At 53.5% G+C, this 17,468-nt stretch overlaps 4 protein-coding genes across 5 annotated transcripts in view; 1 reads left to right on the top strand and 3 right to left on the bottom strand.

Moving 5' to 3' along the window:
• Positions 1–648: 648 nt before the first annotated feature.
• On the bottom strand, positions 649–5,695 carry TMPRSS12 (transmembrane serine protease 12; the record flags this gene model as incomplete). The annotated part of the gene is made up of 5 exons (XM_082332247.1): positions 649–1,142; positions 2,186–2,328; positions 3,109–3,380; positions 4,945–5,143; positions 5,599–5,695. The coding sequence occupies 5 exons, from the start codon at positions 5,693–5,695 to the stop codon at positions 906–908; spliced, it is 948 nt and encodes a 315-aa protein (XP_082188373.1). The 3' UTR covers positions 649–905.
• Positions 5,696–5,813: 118 nt separating this feature from the next.
• LOC309600292 (thiol S-methyltransferase TMT1A-like) lies at positions 5,814–8,396 on the bottom strand. Its single transcript, XM_082332480.1, has 2 exons — positions 7,622–8,396; positions 5,814–6,646 (listed from the first exon to the last, which is right to left on the bottom strand). Exons 1-2 carry the CDS (start codon positions 8,123–8,125, stop codon positions 6,410–6,412), a joined length of 741 nt encoding a protein of 246 aa, XP_082188606.1. The 5' UTR covers positions 8,126–8,396; the 3' UTR covers positions 5,814–6,409.
• Positions 8,397–10,346: 1,950 nt separating this feature from the next.
• Positions 10,347–13,460, bottom strand: LOC309600293 (thiol S-methyltransferase TMT1A-like; the record flags this gene model as incomplete). Its single annotated transcript, XM_082332481.1, has 2 exons — positions 12,203–13,460; positions 10,347–10,583 (listed from the first exon to the last, which is right to left on the bottom strand). Exons 1-2 carry the CDS (start codon positions 12,695–12,697, stop codon positions 10,347–10,349), a joined length of 732 nt encoding a protein of 243 aa, XP_082188607.1. The 5' UTR covers positions 12,698–13,460.
• A 2,632-nt stretch (positions 13,461–16,092) lies between these two features.
• The window catches only part of SCN8A (sodium voltage-gated channel alpha subunit 8), a 59,963-nt gene continuing 58,587 nt past the window's right edge, over positions 16,093–17,468 (top strand). For both annotated transcript variants that reach the window (XM_082332442.1, XM_082332441.1), the window contains exon 1: positions 16,093–16,176. The gene's annotated coding sequence lies outside the window, so the exon portion shown is untranslated. The remainder of the gene's footprint in view (positions 16,177–17,468) is intronic.

Genomic DNA, 17,468 nt, shown 5'->3' with positions numbered 1-17,468 from the left:
ACGAGTTTGCTCTTTAAGTCATCACTTATCATGAAGTACTTATTTTGGATTTACTTCAAAAGCTAGATTGTAAGAGAGTAAAATCTATGTCCTGAGAGTAAGAGACATAGCACCTAATACTGTTCCGCTGGTTATTTCCAAACAGAAGTACATGCTTTATATGAATTGTAAATATTTGTCGAAACAATTAGGTGGTTGCAGATTTTGACCTTGGTAAATAAAGTCGCCAAAATATAATTCTGACGTTCCTTATTTATTTTCAATGAAGGTAGTACTGCAGCGGTTCTGACCCAACGTGCATACGTTGTGTGGTACCGCGTCTTTTAGGGTGGCCAAGAAGAAATATTTGGTCTACGAAACAGCACCCGGAGATCTTTTATCGGATGTGTCCTGTCAGCAGCCCGAGTGCTCGGTTATTTGTGTGTGAATTTTAGTCATCGCTAAAATGAACCAGCGGAGAATACCTTTGATCTTTCTGCAGGTTTTTTTTCCTTTTCAGGCAACTGAGCCCCTGTTAACCAAAACCAGTTTGTGCTCTCCTAGTGTTCAGCCGGCAGAGGGGGTATCTCTGCCGGCTCCGGAATCGGTGGCATTGCTGAGCGGTGCTTAAGCTTCTGAGAAAAGCACTGAAACAGGGTAGGAAAAAAGTATTTTCAGTTGGTAACGTTTCTATATTCAATTGCATTATTAGGGTCGAGGTTGGCATCGTTTCCTCTGTTGTTAGGATGGGTATCGAAGGCAGAAAACAAAAAAGATAACACAATTGCAAACATGACTTCTACAAAAATAAGCGTATGTCCTTTGGCTCTCAGATTTATTCTGGAACAGGAGTTCGCTCTCTTCAGCGTTTCAGCAGGCAGACCAGACCTCTGCGATGGCCGCGCGACGCTTTGTCCCTTTAGAAACTACGCAAGTACTGCCCGTATCACGGTCAGAAAGGTGGTAAGCGTAACGCTGGCGGGGTTCACAGCCCCGTTACTCAACAGAAGTTCAGATTTTATCCAGCTTCTGTATTGGGATAAACGGACGTAGATCCCAGGAAATTGGGGTCGGCCGCAGCCGACTCCAAAACTAGCGATCCCTATGAGATAGTATTTGTTGGTACCAGGGTGGTAGCACGCTAAAGGTCCACCGCTGTCGCCCTATAAACAAACAATAAAAAAGCTGGTAACGTACGTTCCCTTCCAGGAGTCAACGTAGAATTAAGTCAGTAACGCATCCACTTGTTCTTTAAACTTTTTTTAATCAGCTACGTTAACTGGACAGTAATAATGACAGTGATACGTGGATAGTAGTGCACAGAAAAATAAAGATAAAGCTTGGTGATGCTGGGTGCTAGAATACCCTGCCTGCGTTAGTTTCAGTGTCTTTAACTGAACGTTTTGTTCTCGTTTTTCTTTCTGCACCTTTTCAGGCTCGGGCTTGTCTCCCTGAGCCTTCTCACGCGTCGGTTAACACGAGAATACATTGCCCGCACAGTGCATAAGCACCAAGAAGCACGGTCGTGAACACCCAACCCTGAGTCTTTGCCGTATCGGCTACTTAAAGGAAAACTGCTGCGGAAAGCAGGAAGCGTATCGGACACCGTGCTTAGGAATACGTTAGGGTTTTCAATTATAAATGTCTCCGTATCACAACTGGTGCCCCAGCTTCTGCGTACTGGTGCTTCTGACCCGAAAGCTGTCTTTTCTGAGAAAGGGATGCCGATTGCTCAGCACTTAAATAAAACTATTGCCGCGTCACTGAACCGTATCGCTTCCTGCTGCTGCTGCTCTCTTTCAAAAGCCTGAAAACAGGGAAGGTGCTTGTGTGCTTCGCAGGCACCGCGTACCTGCAGCGGTCCCTGCGTGCATCCCGACCCACGTTCGCGTAACGTAGCGTTTAACGACCTCGTTGTGGCAAGCGGTGTGTAAATAGAAGCGTGTGTGCGGTCCTTCTCCTTTCGCTTTAGCTCAGTCTTGTCTTCTTCCGAGTATCGCTGAATTCGTTGTGTACGGTTTTTCTTTGGAATCACCACCTCGCCTCTCTCTCTATTTATGATGCTTCTTTTGCAGCTTGCCACGTTTCCCGGTTAGTGTTTGTGCCATTTGAAGTCGTTACGCTACACATGCTGGTCGTCACGGTGCCCCCGAGAGCGGCTGGGCGCTTTCCGCAGCGGCGGGCCAGGCGCCGCGTTCACGCTTACCTGACAGCTGTCGGTGCCTCCTGATCGAGAGCCAGCGCAAATCATGTTGTTGTTGACCAGGCCTCCGTACGCATCCGAACCGTTGCAGACGCTAGAAGGAATGATTTCCACTTGTGCTTCTTTTAACACGGCCGAAGTTTTACCTGTAAAGGAAGGCAGCGTATAGAAAGGTAAAATATTTTTGCTGTTGTGTCTAGCCATTCTTACCGTGCTCTTTTTTCCTGTTTGGCTGGCTTAAGCCTGTTCCTCTATGTGTTCAGACGTGTGCAAAACACAGATTGTGCCTGCTTCGAATGGATTTAAACTTCAGTGGGTTAAGGATTTGCAGACTTGGATCCGATGTCGTTTTTGCAGTTCTTACTCGGAAGAAACACCGATGATAACGATACCGCCTTGCTCAGGGGTGACTTAGCAAACAAGCTTATGTCATCGCCAGCTGCCCTTGACATTGCCACGCCAGAACGATGCGCGCCACCAACTGACATCATACCGAGTTTGTGCTCGTTGGGATTAACGAGAGAATTTGAGGGAGTGCAGCCATTTGTAAAATACCCCGGGACCCCCAAGTTCACAAGGCGCGGCACCAGAATTGTTGTTTTTCAATAAAAAAGCTACTTCTAGCAGCCCACATTGAGTAGCTGTACCATGAATCGGACAGCCAGGCTACTTTATGTTCTTTTTTTGTGTGTTCTACTTGGAAGAAAGGCTAGAAAATTTGTGCCTTTGGTTCCATTGCGTGGATCTAATCTGCTTTCAATGGAAAAACCACTGAAAGCAGATATTTGATGGCAGAAGGATTCAACGACGTTGTATGATGAGGCCATAACCTGAACAAATTCAGTTCTCTCAGTCAGCTTGAGGGACTGGAACCCAGATCGGTTACGTGGCTTATAAACTGATCAACAACGCAAGGAAATCCGTACCTTTTTCTGCTGTGCGCCCCCAACCGCTAATGAAGCACTCGGTGTCGTTGTCGATGGACGGGCGAAGGGGCGCAGGCGGTAAGCAGATAGGCTGAATGTAGTCGCTGTAGCGTACTGCGGAATCGAGTTTGAATAACGCAATATCATTTTCAAATGTTTCTCTCTTGAATTCCGGGTGCACAGCGATGCTTCTAATACTTCTTTTTGCTGCGTGCTCACCGTGTTTCCAAAGGTTATGCACGCCCAAAACGGCTCTCCAGGAATATGGGTCCCTAAGGGAGAATTCATGGGTTTTTTTTACAATTACGTCCAAGTAAATACGTTTCTTGATGGCATTGTTTTAACCGATGGTTTTACTGTTGGCTTATGCACCTTTAGGAATATACGTTGAAAATTCTGTAGCAAAGATTGTCTGGAACGTATTTGGCTGATGACCCTTTTGTTCTGCACTCTCGCTTTGCCCGGGGCTGGTTATGGCTGTTAAGGCACAGTCGGGTTAATGGTTTACGCTGATAACGCAGAGTTTGCTTCCCGCCCCGTCTCGCAGAGGCCAGCCGGGAGATACTCTTTGGAAAAAGATAAAAACGTGGATTTGTTTTGCAGAAAGGAGGGAGTCTTATGCCCGCAATGCTTATAAAGACTGTGCTCCTACCTAGGTTTGGGAAGTCCATTAACTAGAAGTTACAAATAATGAATATCAACTTAATACTAAATTTAGAAATAGGGCCGGAGTCATTCAGGCCTAATTTCTATTCGAGTATGTTGAAAAAAATCTTCACTGATATTAAGTGAGAATTGAGTTTGGCCTGCGATGAGCAAAGGGCAGGCTGTAAAATTCAGATTAACCTCCAAAATTCCCCAGAGTGTAAGGCAAAAATTAAATTATTTGCGATATAATGCCTCTCTAATGTTTGTAAAAGTGCGTTTAAAGAAACAAGGAGCTGATCTAACAATGTCCCAATAAATTATAATAAATTCCAAAGTTCAGACATTCTTACAGTTCAGTTTCCCTTGGGTCATGGTTATGTCAACACAGTCGGTATGAACTTGCCTGAACTAGTGTGCGGATTTTGCAACTGTGTTAAAGGACTACGGAGAAGACAACAGTGATCAGAGAGCTGAAATGCAGCCGAACTGCTGTAAGTGCAAGTGAAAGGCCTGTTCTAAGGAGTGTTTTTACCATCTTGTCCAAAAAAAAAAAAGTAGTTAAGTCCCAAATCGTTGGTTCTGTTAAACGGGAAAAAATGGAATACTGTTAAAACTTATAGATTGTAATGTAAATATTGCAACATTTTCTTTTTGCAGTGAGCTTTACTAGTTTAGAAGAATCTATTAATCAGAAAAATTAAGAGCCCCGTGACAAAAAAAAAGCCCCCAACCTAACAAAAACGTCACCTAGATCATAAACAAATGGCCCTTTATTAAAAACAAGAAAGGTGGTTCTGGGCCAAGCCAGAGGTGCGTAGCCGAGACTTCTTCATGCTGACTTATCAAGACTTTGCATCCTGTGCTGGGCACACGGGACCAGGACCAGGACCAGGACAGCAAAGGTGACAAAGGGGACGGGTTTTGGTGACAAAAGGGACAAAGAGGACAGTGTTTGGTGACAAAAGGGACGGTTTGTGGTCCTTAGCGCCACAACCAGCCCCTCCTACGGCCGCATCGGTAATCGGGAGCTGCACAGTTTGGGTCTGCACGTTGGTTCTGCACCATGGGAGCTCGGTCCGTGTCTGTCCCATGGATTTGCCGTTTGGTTAGTGATACCGTAGGTATCGCTGCTCATCCACCGTGCCCTCCTCACACTTAATAAAGAGAGGTATTAGCGTGAACACGTACTTCCTTCCCGTAACGCAGTGGCCAGCGGTAAGTACTGAATTCTCGTTCACTAGAACTCCACCGCAAACGTGTGCGAAATGTACACCGGCCTGGTGAATCTGGAGGCTGACGGACCACGGCCACGCTCCGGCCTGCGCGTCGCGGCCGCCCACGATCCGGGCCCCCGAGAGGCCGCCCAGGAGCGGCCGTTGTCCGCACTCTGCAAAACACAACCCAGTCCGTTAGCATCCTTCAAACCGCGAAACGGGAGCTTTTGGTGCACTGGGTTTTGTTTGGGGTTTTTGTTTGTTTCTTTGTTTTTCATCTACAGTGTTCCCTGCTGCGGGGGTTTTGGTGTTTGCGGCCGGAGCCCGGCTGCTGGAGACCCCAGGGCTGTTTCCTTCGCTTGTACGAAACGCGTGCGTTTCCTCTGGTTGTACGCGTATTTCTCGTGGAGGGATTTACGGTGTGCCTTGGGGGTAGGCGGGTTCCCGTCGCCGCTGCTTGATGAATTCACCCGACCCAGGTGCGGGTGAAGGTTTCCCCTGAGGCTGTGGGGAGCCGCGGGGCACCGCAGCCCGCCCCCCTTCCCCCGCTCCCCGCCTGCCCTCTCCGGCCCCTCAACCGCCCGCCGCGCCCCTTCCCACCCCCGCTGCCCCGCCGCAGCCACGCTACCCTCCGCGGAAGCCGGCGGGGCCACCCCCCCGGGCAGGGTGGTCGCCAGGAGCGGCAGCAGCAGCAGCAGGGCGGCGGCGGGCCGCCCCCGCCGCATCCTCGGGCCAGCGGGACAAAATGGCGGCGGGGCCGGGCCGCGGGGGCGCCGCCAACGGCCGCCGAGGCGGCGGCGCCTCGCAAAGAAACTCCCTAGCCCGTCACGTTCAGCACGAGGATTTTAATGCTCTGGTGGCGAACAGCGTTAGGACCGGTTACCGCGCAGGAGCGGGCAGGCAGCCGAGCGGCCGAGAGGCTGTGGTAAGCGTTATGTGGGGAGGCAGGGCGTGCGCCTGCCCTCCCCTCCGCCCCCCCGCTGTAAATAGACGTTGCGGCGTTCGCATCTGCCGCCCGTGCTGTGAGGGAGCGCGGGGAGAGCGTCGGGCCCAGCGCTGGCGGGCAATGGCGCGCCGAGCCCCGGCTGCTGCCAGCGCGGGCAGCGCCTGGCGGAGCCCTTCCCAGAGCGAATCGGCGAAGCTCCCTGGGGTTAACGCGTTGCTTTTCTTCTGCTCGCTGGGCTGCCCGGCCTTGTGCCGCGGCCTCCTGCTGGGATCCCCCGTGGGGCTGGCGAGGCACGCTCAGCGGCGCCAGGGCTCCGGAGGTGCTGAGAAAACTGGTCCTCCCTTCTCGCTCGACGCTTGAATCAGAAACTTAATTCAAGTCCTTCACCGTGTTGCTTAGATTCGGACACCTGGATTAGCCTACACCGTGTCGTTTGCGTTACGTCGGGGACTTTCTGTGGGGCAGGGGAGGAGGCCCGGCGGGGCGGCGGGGGTTACTTCACGGCGTAGCCGATGATGTGGGGCTGGATGGGCGTCCAGGGCAGCGCCACGCTTATGTGCTGTACGTTCAGCTCCGAGAAGTTGGCCTGTTCGAGATCCTTCCATATCTCCCTCGTGAGGCAGCAGCCGGCAAAGACGAGTTTCCAAGTTGGGTAGCAGATCTGCTGCCAAAAATACTTCCAGCTGGAACGATCGGCGGCCACGTGCTCTAAGAAATAGAAAGCGCCTCCCTGGGAAAACACAAAAGTCGCCTTACAGAGGCGCAGCAGGTGCTGGGGCTGCGCCGAGCTGCTCCCTCCATCCCGCCTCCTCTCGGGCACAGAGCGGCGGGCGTGCGGTTTGCTCGCGGTTTGCTCGCTCATCGGCGTTCCCCCAGCCCTGCCCTGCCCGCTTGTTGCTTTTGTGGTGCCAGCTGGAATTCATGTCAGCAGGAAATCTGCAGAGACTCAGAATGCCTATTCAAAAGGCGTGAAAGATGTGCTCATTTGATCCCTCTTTTATTATAGCAATAGTTTGTTGTCTTTTTTGTTTCAATTACCGTTGCTAGCGTGTCATTTTTTTCAAAGGAAACTAAGAGAAATGTATTAATCCTACTCAAACTCGTCAGTTTTTGACAACCCAGAGGATTGTCTTGAAAATGCCATTTTAAAGGCTGAAAGTCTATTGCAAAAATACCCCAACAAAACAGCTTTTTTTAATCTTTGGCTTGATGAGTATACTACAGGGAATGAAGGCATTTAATTAGACTGGTGTAGTCATACAGGTAGCTCAGCCCCACTTCTAGGAGGCTAAAGCCGTTTATTTAAAATGCAGACTTTCAGTCTCGATCAGAGGACTTCCCACTCAAGGAAAATCTGGTGTGTGTGGGGAGAGACACCACCGCAGGAACCAGTTCTGCTTGACATGATATACTGTAATTACTTATAAAATTAGCGGCCGTTCTAGTTACCAGACTATGTTACTTTTAGGGTTTTACTGTTAGGAATAGGACAGACTGACCACTATGTTGCTACTGCTTTGCACCATTTAGCAGTGCCGAGTGGTTGTTAATCTGATTTAAGTAAGGAAATAAACTGGGTCTGGTTTGTAAGCTCGAAACCAACTTTTTTTTTCCTTTTTTTTTTTTCTCCTTTCTATTCTTTTGGTGCAGTGCCTCTGGAATAGATGATAAAGGTAATAACAGGGCTTTTTAGTCAGATACTCACTGGTCTGAGCACTCGCAGTACCTCCTTCAGGGTGCCGGTCACACTGTGCACGGAGCAGAGGACCAAGGTGCAGACGACGGCGTCCACGGAACCGCTGGGCACCTGGCGCAGGTCTTCTCCTGCGGCCACTAGGAAACGCTCGTACTGGATGTGCTGGTTCTTGTTCATGTTTCTCGAGAGGCCTTGCTGGAAGCTGGGGTTTATGTCAGTGCACGTGACTTTGCAGCCTGGTGGGTAGAACTGGAAGTTAGTGCCGTAGCCGGTCCCGATCTCCAGCAGCTTCAGCTCTCCCGAGGGGCTCCTGAAGTCAGGTAGATTACGAAATAGCTCCTGTTTCTGCTTCTTTATTTTCCGCTCGTGAATTGCAGAAAGCTTCTCTAAAATGAAAGGAAAAAATATCTTCCTACAGAAAGGCTCCCATATGCCCAGGAACGATAGCAGGTAGATGGGCATGGCAAGCAGCGCGAGGCAGGCGCGGAAGAGGAGGATGCTGGCCTCTGTCATTTCCAGCGCGGGGCAGAGGATCCGTACTCGGCAAAACTAGTTCTTCTGTGCCTTAGAGCCCTTGGAATTCAGACCGAGCTGCGTTCGTGGACTCGCCGCGTTCCTCTTGAAGTATATTCAGCTCCTTGGATTGATCTGGTAGACTTTTCTCTACAGCTGATTTTAAAGTCCGGTCACAGGCAAGGAAGGGAAAAACAGGACCGCATACCAAACGGTTGCGGTCGCGTCCCAGCTCTGGCAGAGGAGGAGCTGCGAGCCTGTTGCGTAAGCAGGGTGAACCGGGCTGCACAACTTTGTATGTAACCGCTGGCAAAATGTCATAAGATCCCCAAATTTGGCGTTCAGCAGTCTCAGGTTACAGTTCATATATCTTAAAGCAACCGTGTGTCCTCTTTAGTGAGCTGAAGGAAATTAATCTGAACTCTGGATTTGCTGTAGGCGTTTCGTTAGGAGTTTGATTAACATTTCATTTAAAATGCGTTTGGTGAAGAGTTAATTTACCGTCCCGTTGTAAGCAGCTGGATGAGCGAGTCAGCTACTTGCTCCGTGCTCTCTCTGCAACAGCAGTTCTCGGTCTTTTCACTCTGTGGACGCCTGAAATACTTTGGTATGCGCATACCGAAGTGCCGTGAATGAGCTTGCTTTTCTTAGTTATCTTTGAGACCTTTGATGGGGGTCGTGGAACAGAGATAAAACAATTTAGTAACTCAGTGATCGCTGCAGACAGTATATGGCTTGGGTTTATTAACTTCATAAGCTTGAGTCAACAACGACCGGGCTGTTGTATGCTAAATGCAGTCTGTAAAACTTTTTCAACTTTGCGGTCGCCAGTGCTTTTTCAGAGGACTGGATAACGATGTAGATTAGCCGCTAGCATTTAATTGCCCCGCTCCGGGTGAGCCTAGTACAGGGAGAGGAGGACTTCGGGTCCCTAATAAAGGCAGCGCTATGGTGAGTTGCGTTGGATTTTGGTTTTCTGTTGGGCGACGGGCAGGCCCGTCGTCCGATGAGTTGCCTCTTCCCTCTAGTGGTAGTAAAGCAAATCTAAACCCCAGCGTACGGCGGCATCGTTATTGGACTGCTTTATTAACGCGCTCTGTTGTCATACCTTCGTACCTCCACCTTGTGGCAGCTACGTTAAAGAAAGAAATTTGAACAATGGGAATTACCTTCTGTGTAGAGTAGTGGGATGTGCATGGAGCGCAAAATAGAGACATTAATGCATTATTTTCTTATCATCTGTACCGGGTTTTAACTCCGTGCCGCGATACTGCGGGGCATCATAGGAAAGGTTAAACAGTGGCCAACAGAGCAGCACCTGCTCTTGGTGTCCTCGGGGAGTTTAACTGGAAAACATTTCTAATGAAACTCCGGGCTTTTAAAAGAGACCTCTTTAAGGTGTGATCTGCATTGGAGGGAGAGTGGAAAATGAAGAGGTAAAACATGTTAGTAGAGCATGACAGAAGGGCTCTAAGGACATGGCTGATCTAGTAACAGCGTTTTACAGGGGAGATGAGGTTTCTGCCGTCTGATTTAACAAATGCCAGTTTTCTCCCAGTGTAAAGAGACGTTCCGTGTTTCGCTTTGTAGGTGGCTGTTTGAAGTTAAACCCGCGCTGATCGCGTTAGCACCTCGCGGCCGGGGAGAACCGTGCCCAGCGAACCGGCGAGCGCTTCCCTGAATCAACACGAGTCCTGTCCGGGAGCGCTGTACTGGCGCGGGCCAACGAACGCCTGCTCGTAAATGCATTTCATAACAGGCAGACTGAACTGAAAATGCTCGTACTGATGCTCTATCTATTATGCACGTGTCCTGTATCGGAAACGTTAGAGGTTGGGCATTATTCTCTGCCCTTAGAAAAATGTTAGCCCTCTGTGCTTGCTTCCACGTATCTTCTGTTCCCTTTCTTCCTTCTCCCCCTTCTCAACTCTCTGAGATGCTGACCCCTCCGTTATTTTGTACTGGACTGAAACGTGTTGTCTGGGCTGCTTTCCAGTTTGCCTGGTCCCTGTGCAGCAGCTCTGTTTCAGGGCTCTGTCCGGAAAGGCTATCGAACACATGGAAGAACGTCGGTCCCAGTTTGAATGTGCTGTGGATGCTCGGGCAGTTTTCCATGCTTTTATTCCGGGGAGCCAGCTGCTGTGTAAGGGCTGGAAACCTCCTCTAAAGCGTGAGAGGAGCACCGAAGGGAGGCCCTGCGTCCCGCAGTGCTCGTGGGCATTTATTTTACTGCGTACCCAATGATATGAGGACTAGTAGGAATCCAGTAAGGTGTGACACGAATGCGCCTCAAATGCAGTTCTGAGAAATTAGTTTTCTCCAGCTCCTTCTCTGTCTCTCTGCTCAAGGAACACCCGTCTCCAAAATACTTCCAGGCTGGGTCACAGACCTTTTGCCAAAAGTAGGTCCAACTGGAATGATCTGCAGCCACGTGCTCCAAGAAGTAGAAAGCTCCACCCTGGAAAACAGTGCCATAAAAAAAAATTTAAAAGGACTTAGGGCTGTTCACCTCTGTATGCAGGATTTTGTCTTTTGCGTATTGGTAAGCGCGCTGCCTTTTATCACCCCTCTGAAGACCAGCCGCCTTTCCTCGATGTTACGCGTGCTAGAGTCGTGTTTGGTTTGAACTGTGAGGTCTCTAAAAATGCAGCTTTCGTTGAAGATGGTGGCCGTTACTGGACGACTGCGCCTTCGCCGACAGGCGCTGCTTGGGGCGGCGCAGGAGGCAGAGCGGCCTGGTGGCGGGAGCTGCTGCCGCCGGGTTTTGGTCTCTGCCTTGGACGATCTCGGACAAACCGCTTTAACTTCCTTGTGTTTCAGGTTTTCTCATCTGAGAAGTGTGAATGAACAATTTGCTTGCCCTACATAGCAGCAAGGAAGAGAGTTTCTTCCTTAATGTTTAAAAACCATGTGAGAGAACTTTAGCGAGCAGAAGTTTAGTGGCCCAGGCTACAGGCGGTATCTGTAGTGCCCAACAGGTTTGTGATTGTCGGTCTCCCGAACCCTATCAATGTTTAATTCTGTCTTTGACCGCATCTGTTCAATGTCTTTCCATGTTTATAAATAACAGATAAAAAGCAAATCTAGCGCTGTAAGCAAACCTTTCCTGTAAAACTTGTTCAGTGGAGCCAAACGAGAGAAGTCACGGGCTCAGAGCTGGTGTTTCCTTCCTCCTCTTAGTGGAGTGTGTTGGGTCTGATCTTCCCCCTTCCCTAGGTTTGCTGCGTAGGAGCGTGCAGGATTGCCTCGCGGAGTTAATCAGGTGTGCAGCCACACGCAGGGCTGAAGTCTCATTTACGCGTGCAGGCTCTGGCCAGTTACACAGATTTAGCTCACCTGTGTGGATAGGATTTGCCTTAAGTTAATTTAAACTCTTCCCCGGTTATTCTAACTGGAGGAAAAAGTATTGCAAGAGCGGTATGTGAATGTGGAAGCGTCACCTTAGATTATAATGAAAATACCTGCTTAGGTGGATGAGTTTTAAAGATAAGAGGGAGGCTTGCTAGAGAACATGCATGGCGACTGAGCTGAAGCCGTTGTTAATCGGTGTTGCCATGCTCATCCCCTCCTGCTCCCCCCCCCACCACCACTGGGCTGCAGTAATCCTGCTTATCCCGTACCGCTCTCCTCCTCCTCCTTCTAGCTCCCAGCACCTCCTGCGTTGTTGGTTGGGGCTTATTTTTGTTTTTTCTTCTTTTCTTTTTCTTTCTGCAACAGCCTCGGCCTTGGAGTTTTTGCAGGTTGCCCGGCTGCAGGTGCGGGAGCCAGGCTGCCCGGATTGAGGAGCCGTGTCCCTCGCTGGCCCGGGCAGCCGGCACCACCTCCAGCCCTGGTGCGTGCACGGTCCTGCCGGGGCGGGCGAGGGGCAGCAGGCTGGGCTGGTTCTTTCATCCACAGGTGAAGCAGCGCAAAAGAAAATGACTTGTGAGTGGATAAGTGGGTATGACGGTTGATTTTAAACTTTCTTGGCCTGCTGCAGGTGACTGCATTTATCCTAAACGTAGGTCAGTACACACAACTTGGCTTATCGCGACACAAATCGGCATCCCCGATCTCCCTCGTGCTGCCCCAGCTTACCAGCCTGAGCACTCGCAAAACCTCCGCCAGGACTTTCTGGACGTTGGTCACGGAGCACAGCACTAAGGTGCACACCACCACGTCCACGGTGCCGTCCCGTATTTGATGCAGTTTCTCGCCAGAAGCAACCACCAAATGTTCAAGCTTAACGTGACGGTTCTCCGAGAGGCTCTTGAGGAGAAACTTTCTGAAATGGGGATTAGGGTCGGCGCACGTCAGCCGGCAGCCAGGTGGGTAGAACTGGAAATTGGTGCCGGTGCCCGTGCCGATTTCCAGCAACGTGAGCTGGCCCGAAGGGCCTGCAAATTTTCTTAAGTTGCTGAAGAGCTCTTGTTTCTGCTTGCAGACCTTATGGTTGTAGAGGGGCGCCACCTTGGCCATGACGTATGGGAAGACTCTCTTGTAGAAGGAGCCCCATGCGCCCAGGCGGGCGAGCAGGTGGAGCGGGAGGAGGAGGAGGCGGACGCATTGCTGAAGGCAGGAGGCCAGCACCATCCCCACGGGGAGCGCGCACCCGGCCCGGTCCACAGCCCCGGCTGCTCCCCCGAAGCGGATGTGTCTGTCCGTCCGTCCGTCCGTCCGTCCCGTCGGTCTGGCCGGGCGCCAGGCGCCCTCTTAAAGCGGCAGCGCCGCGGTTGTGCAGAGCTGAGCGGCCTCGGCAGCGAGCCCGCAGGGCTGCGCCTGCTCGGTAACGGGTAAGCCGGTCTGAACGTATTGCCTGCGCGGAGACCTTGAGCTGGATCGACTGGGAAAGCTCGGATCCTGCCTGCTTGGAGCCTGTTACCCGGGAGAGCCAACCCTTCCCAACCCCACGAGAACGCTGCCTGTCGGTGGCGTGGCTGCCGTCTCGTCGCCGCTCTGACCGGCTCCTGGCGGCTGTGCCGCCGCGTGCGGTGCGCGCTCACCGGACCCCTCGCCTCTCCCGGCGACTCGCGGGTTTAGGTGCTAGCTCATCATATAGGAGATGCAGAGCTTCCTTAAGAACGTGCTGCGCTTGCGTAACGGAAGGATTGCACCCGTGATACAGGAGAAGTCTTAGACTATAGCAATCTCCGGCTGTCCACACGTAACAACCTGTTTAAATTACATAGTCATTCCGGCTACTGAACTTTGTTTTAGCTTCAGCTGGCTTGCGCGGCGTGTGCTCCAGCAGCGGTACACGGCCACCCTGCGTGCTTTGCAGAGGCGCGTACATGACACGTCCCTCTCCCCGGAGCCTGGGAACTGAGAGGCAGATCGGAGGTCGCCGCGCCTAAGGCGAGGGCTGTAATGATGAAATAAGGAAAAGGCAGTAGCCTTACCAAGCATTTTTTTTCATACAGAGCAGCTGCGTGCTCCTTAAAGAGACAGCACAGCGCCAGGTAGTTATCCTTCAGATCGAGAATTACAGAACTACCTTAGTGCAAAACCAGAACTACCTTAGTACCAAACCGGCTGGTTTTGTTCTCTTTTAACCCAAGGAGGGGTGTTGTGGGTTTTATCAGCTTTACTGTTCTGATTACAGGCAAGCATGAACCATTAGCTGGGGCTGTAATATTTATCTGCTTTACGTGGCAGCATTATTTTGGAAATACTTTCAAGCTCTGAGTGTGCGCGCTCTCTGAGGATTCCCTTTCGACCTGGATGGGGATAATGAGCTCGATAGTCCTCAGCAGAAGGGTGGCCGGGGCAGCCTGCGCAAGTCCAGCTCTGTAGAGGGATTCCGCTGAGCTTTGTGCCTCTTACCGGGGCCAGAGCCTCTCCCAGGCGGTGCCAGGGTTGCTTAGGTCAATTGGGACCGTTTTGTTTTGTTATCACTGTTCAACCTCTGAGGGCGTTGACCTATTTATTTCTTTAAGCGCCTTGCTTAAAGACATCTTATACAAAGTGTAATAACACCCCCGGGGCCCCAGAGCGTCCTTGAAGTATTTCTGGTGCGCGGCCGCCCCGGGGACCCGCGCGCCCGCCGTCCCCGGCCCTCTCTGGGTGCCCTAGTTGGGAGCCGGGGGGTGCTCCTGCGTTTGCACCCGGGGCCAGCTGGCCCGGCCCCTCTGCCGGTGCCCGCACTTCAAGCTGCCGCGCCGTCACCTATGCGGAGAAGTTTGTTTTTTTTTCCTTATGTTACGCGACTTAACTTCCACGTTTGGACACTTCAGCACTCTGTATCTGGGAGGTACTATCCTGTTTCTCAGCAGTTGGTCATCGGTGGGTTTTTTCCTATATTTCAGGCTTTTTATTTCCACTTATTTCGCATCTGCTGGAAATTTAAGCCTTGGTGAGAACCACGCTACAGACGGTCTGGTTTGGACTGAAGAGTTCTCAGAATCTGTAGCTTTCTGTAGCAGCTTATTTAATGTGGGTGTAAGTGCTTTTGATTAGTTATGGCTTGAGACATCCACGTTTTTTAGGTTGCGTCTGCCCTTGTGTTACAGTCCCATAGAAGTCAGCAATGTGAAGTGCGGGCAGATTTAGTTCCTGTGTCGTTTCTAAAGCAAGATAAATGAGTTCTCCAGCACAGTGCTGTGTCCTGCTCCTGCCAGCTTGTCTGCTCAGCACACAGCTCCTACAGCTCTGCTCAGAGGACAAAGATTTAAAATTCTGTGACGAGGACATTCCTGCAAGGTGGTGGGTGTTTTTTTTTTTTCTAAACCAGCAACCTCATAACAGCGTTTCAGGTTGTTCTTTCAGCAACACCGGCACAGTCCCGTCGAGAAGAACAGCTATGTAATAATAAAAATTGATCCTAAAATTGCAGTCATAAATTATGGGCGTAACATTACAGGCATAAATTCTGTGTGTAAAGGAGGAGGAGTTGTCTCTCTTAACTGAAGGAGGGCAGCTTGGGTCAATTACTAGCACTCTCGCGCTCACTGTTTGACTGGGAAAACCAGAGAGGTGCACGCGTGCTGGGTTGTAGGCGAGGACAGCATCCCGTAGTAGGCTTCCAGCGCGGTGGTGAGCTGCTGGGCGCTGAGGAGCTCCCGGCTCCCGGAGAGACCCGCTGGGGAAGGACCCCTGGGAAGGAATCTACTGGCCCAGGCCGCCGTTGGGAGGGAGAAGCCAAGACGGGGCCCAGACCCACCGGGCCCAGACCGTCCCTGTGACGGACGTGCCGCTTGGGCGCCTTTCGATGGCCTTTGTAAAATCTTGCTGTTACCGGACAGCCCAGGGCTGAGGTCAGGAGCAATTCGCGGCGATGCGACCTGCGACGTGCGCGGCAGTTTGGAGTTTTAGCTTATCCTGAAACTGTGGGAAAAAAAAAGAAGAAAATGTGTTTGGCTGACACCAAGTTTTCCTTTTGCTCTGCTGACGACCTGTGTCACGGATCGCGGTCCGTGCGCGCTTGTTACGGGACTTTCGCGGCGTTGGCCCGCGGTGACGCGCTGGCCCGCGCAAAGTTTGGCTCTAAGCGGTAGAAATTGTTGTTCTTGAGCCGGGGTCGTCGCCGGGCTGTGCGCACACCCGCCGGCTGCTCGGCCGAGCCCAGCATCTCTTTTCCACCGGCCCCGCCGTGGTTCCCGGTGTCTCGGATGATCGCGGTGGGGGCCGACGCTGGGAGCCGCGTCCGTGCTACCGGTACCGGCTGGGCGGGCCCGGCTCGTCCCTGGGCGGGCGTGCGCGCCGCCGGCTCGCGAAAGCTCGGCTTAACCTGGCCTAGGGCTGCGCCCGGGAAGCCGGCGGGGGGCTCGGGGCCGCCTCGCCCCCCAGGCGGGGCCCGGGGCCGCGGGCACTCGGCGAAGCGCCCCGGCTCCCCGCAGCGGTCCCCGGGCGGCAGCGGCGCCGTGCGGGGCCGGGAGTTTTGCCACGCTCCCTAAGCCCTCTGCCGGCGGGCAGCGGCTGGGCAGGGGCCGCCGCGCCGCGGGGGGGGCAGCGCAGGCAGCGCAGGCAGCGCAGGCAGCGCACCAAGATGGCGACAACCGCAGTTCCTCCTGCAGCTCCCCCACCTCCGCAGTCCAGCAACGCCTTGCGGGAGACGCGCTAGTGCAGCGGCCACAGTAAGTTGCAGCCCCGGCGCGGGGGGTGCCCGGGGTCTCCCAGCCTTTGCTCCCCCGCATCGCTGTTGGGGTTTTTTTCCCCAGATTCATGCCCCCCCCCCCCCCCGGCAGCGCACGCTCTTCCCCCTGCCCCCCCCGGCGGGGGCTTTGCCGCAGAGCGATTCTCCGGCAGCGCTGGGCTGGCGGGGGCGGCGGCAGCCCCCCGCCCCAAATCCGCGGGCTGCAGGGGGGGGCCCGGGCAGCCGGGCCCCTCTGCCCCCTGCGGCGGAGCGGTCGCCCCGATGGGCGCCCGTTCTCTCGGCGCTCGGGGAGGGGGGAGCGGGGTGCCCCCCTCCTCCCCCCACCCAGCGCCGCCCTCCGCGCCCCGGCGGCAGCCGGGATGCTGGGGGCGCCCGGGGCAGCCCCGGCCCCGGGTGGGGGAAGGCCCCCGCTCCCCCCGGGCCCCCCGGGAAGGGGGATGCCAGCCCTCCAGCCGCCGGCCCTGCGGCCTCGGGGTCAGCCTTCGCCGGCTGGGAGGGGGCGGCTCCCCTGCACCCACCCCCAGCCTGGAGCGGCGGGAGCGCCTTTGGGCCACCTTCTCCATCCCTCCGTCCGTCCGTCTGTCCGCCCACCCCCCCGCAGCCCGGGGAGCCCGCGGGGCCTCTCCCGGGCCCCTAAATTCGGGGCCGTGCTCTTTGTCTGCGTCTCGGGGAGGGAGAGAGGAGGGATAACGGGAGTTCTCGGCATCCCTTCCGCCCTCGGCCCCAGCTGCGGGGCTGGTCCGTCCCTCCAGCACCCCCTTGTCTCCAGCCCAGCACCCCCAGGCTCCCGCTGCCAGGGGAGGGGGAGAAGTTGGAGGACGGAGTTTTGTGGGGGAGACGCATGGGGCGGCTTTGAGGTTCCAGCCTGACCCAGATGTTGGCATCGTGGTTTGCGCTCTCGCTTCCTTCCACCACGCAGATTTTGGGGGAACGGCGAGGGCAGATGTATTTTATTTTATTTTTTCCCTCCCGGGGAGAGGGAATTGCACGTTCACGAGCTTTTTCTATTAAAAATCTGGGTGTCTTCTTCCCCTCCCCCCCCTCCTTTCTGGTGCAAATTATGCCCAGCTGATGTGGGGGTGGGGAGGCTGGAAGAGATGCTCCACGGCAGTAGCTGCAGATGATCCGAGGTAAAGTCTAAAAGTCTGACGGGAAGGGGAGCGTGCGAGCGGCAGGCCTGCGCGCGAGGGCCAGCGCGGCTGGAGCCGGCCTTCTGTAAGGGCCTGAATTTTGGAGAGGGATCCCCGGTGCGGTAGGTTCATCCGCCGCCGG

Source organism: Platalea leucorodia (genome assembly GCF_965183815.1).
Source record: "Platalea leucorodia genome assembly, chromosome: 23".
Taxonomy (NCBI): domain Eukaryota; kingdom Metazoa; phylum Chordata; class Aves; order Pelecaniformes; family Threskiornithidae; genus Platalea; species Platalea leucorodia.
Note: the sequence above shows the minus strand (reverse complement) of the source record. Positions and strands in the feature narration are given on the sequence as shown.

What these genes read in the sequence shown, in the direction of transcription:
- LOC309600292 (XM_082332480.1), bottom strand. Translation starts at nt 8,125, where the DNA reads ATGACAGAGGCCAGCATCCTCCTCTTCCGCGCCTGCCTCGCGCTGCTT. An exon ending in TACTGCGAGTGCTCAGACCA is followed by an intron (nt 6,647 to 7,621) that starts GTGAGTATCTGA and finishes GTGTTTTCCCAG; the next exon opens with GGAGGCGCTTTCTATTTCTT.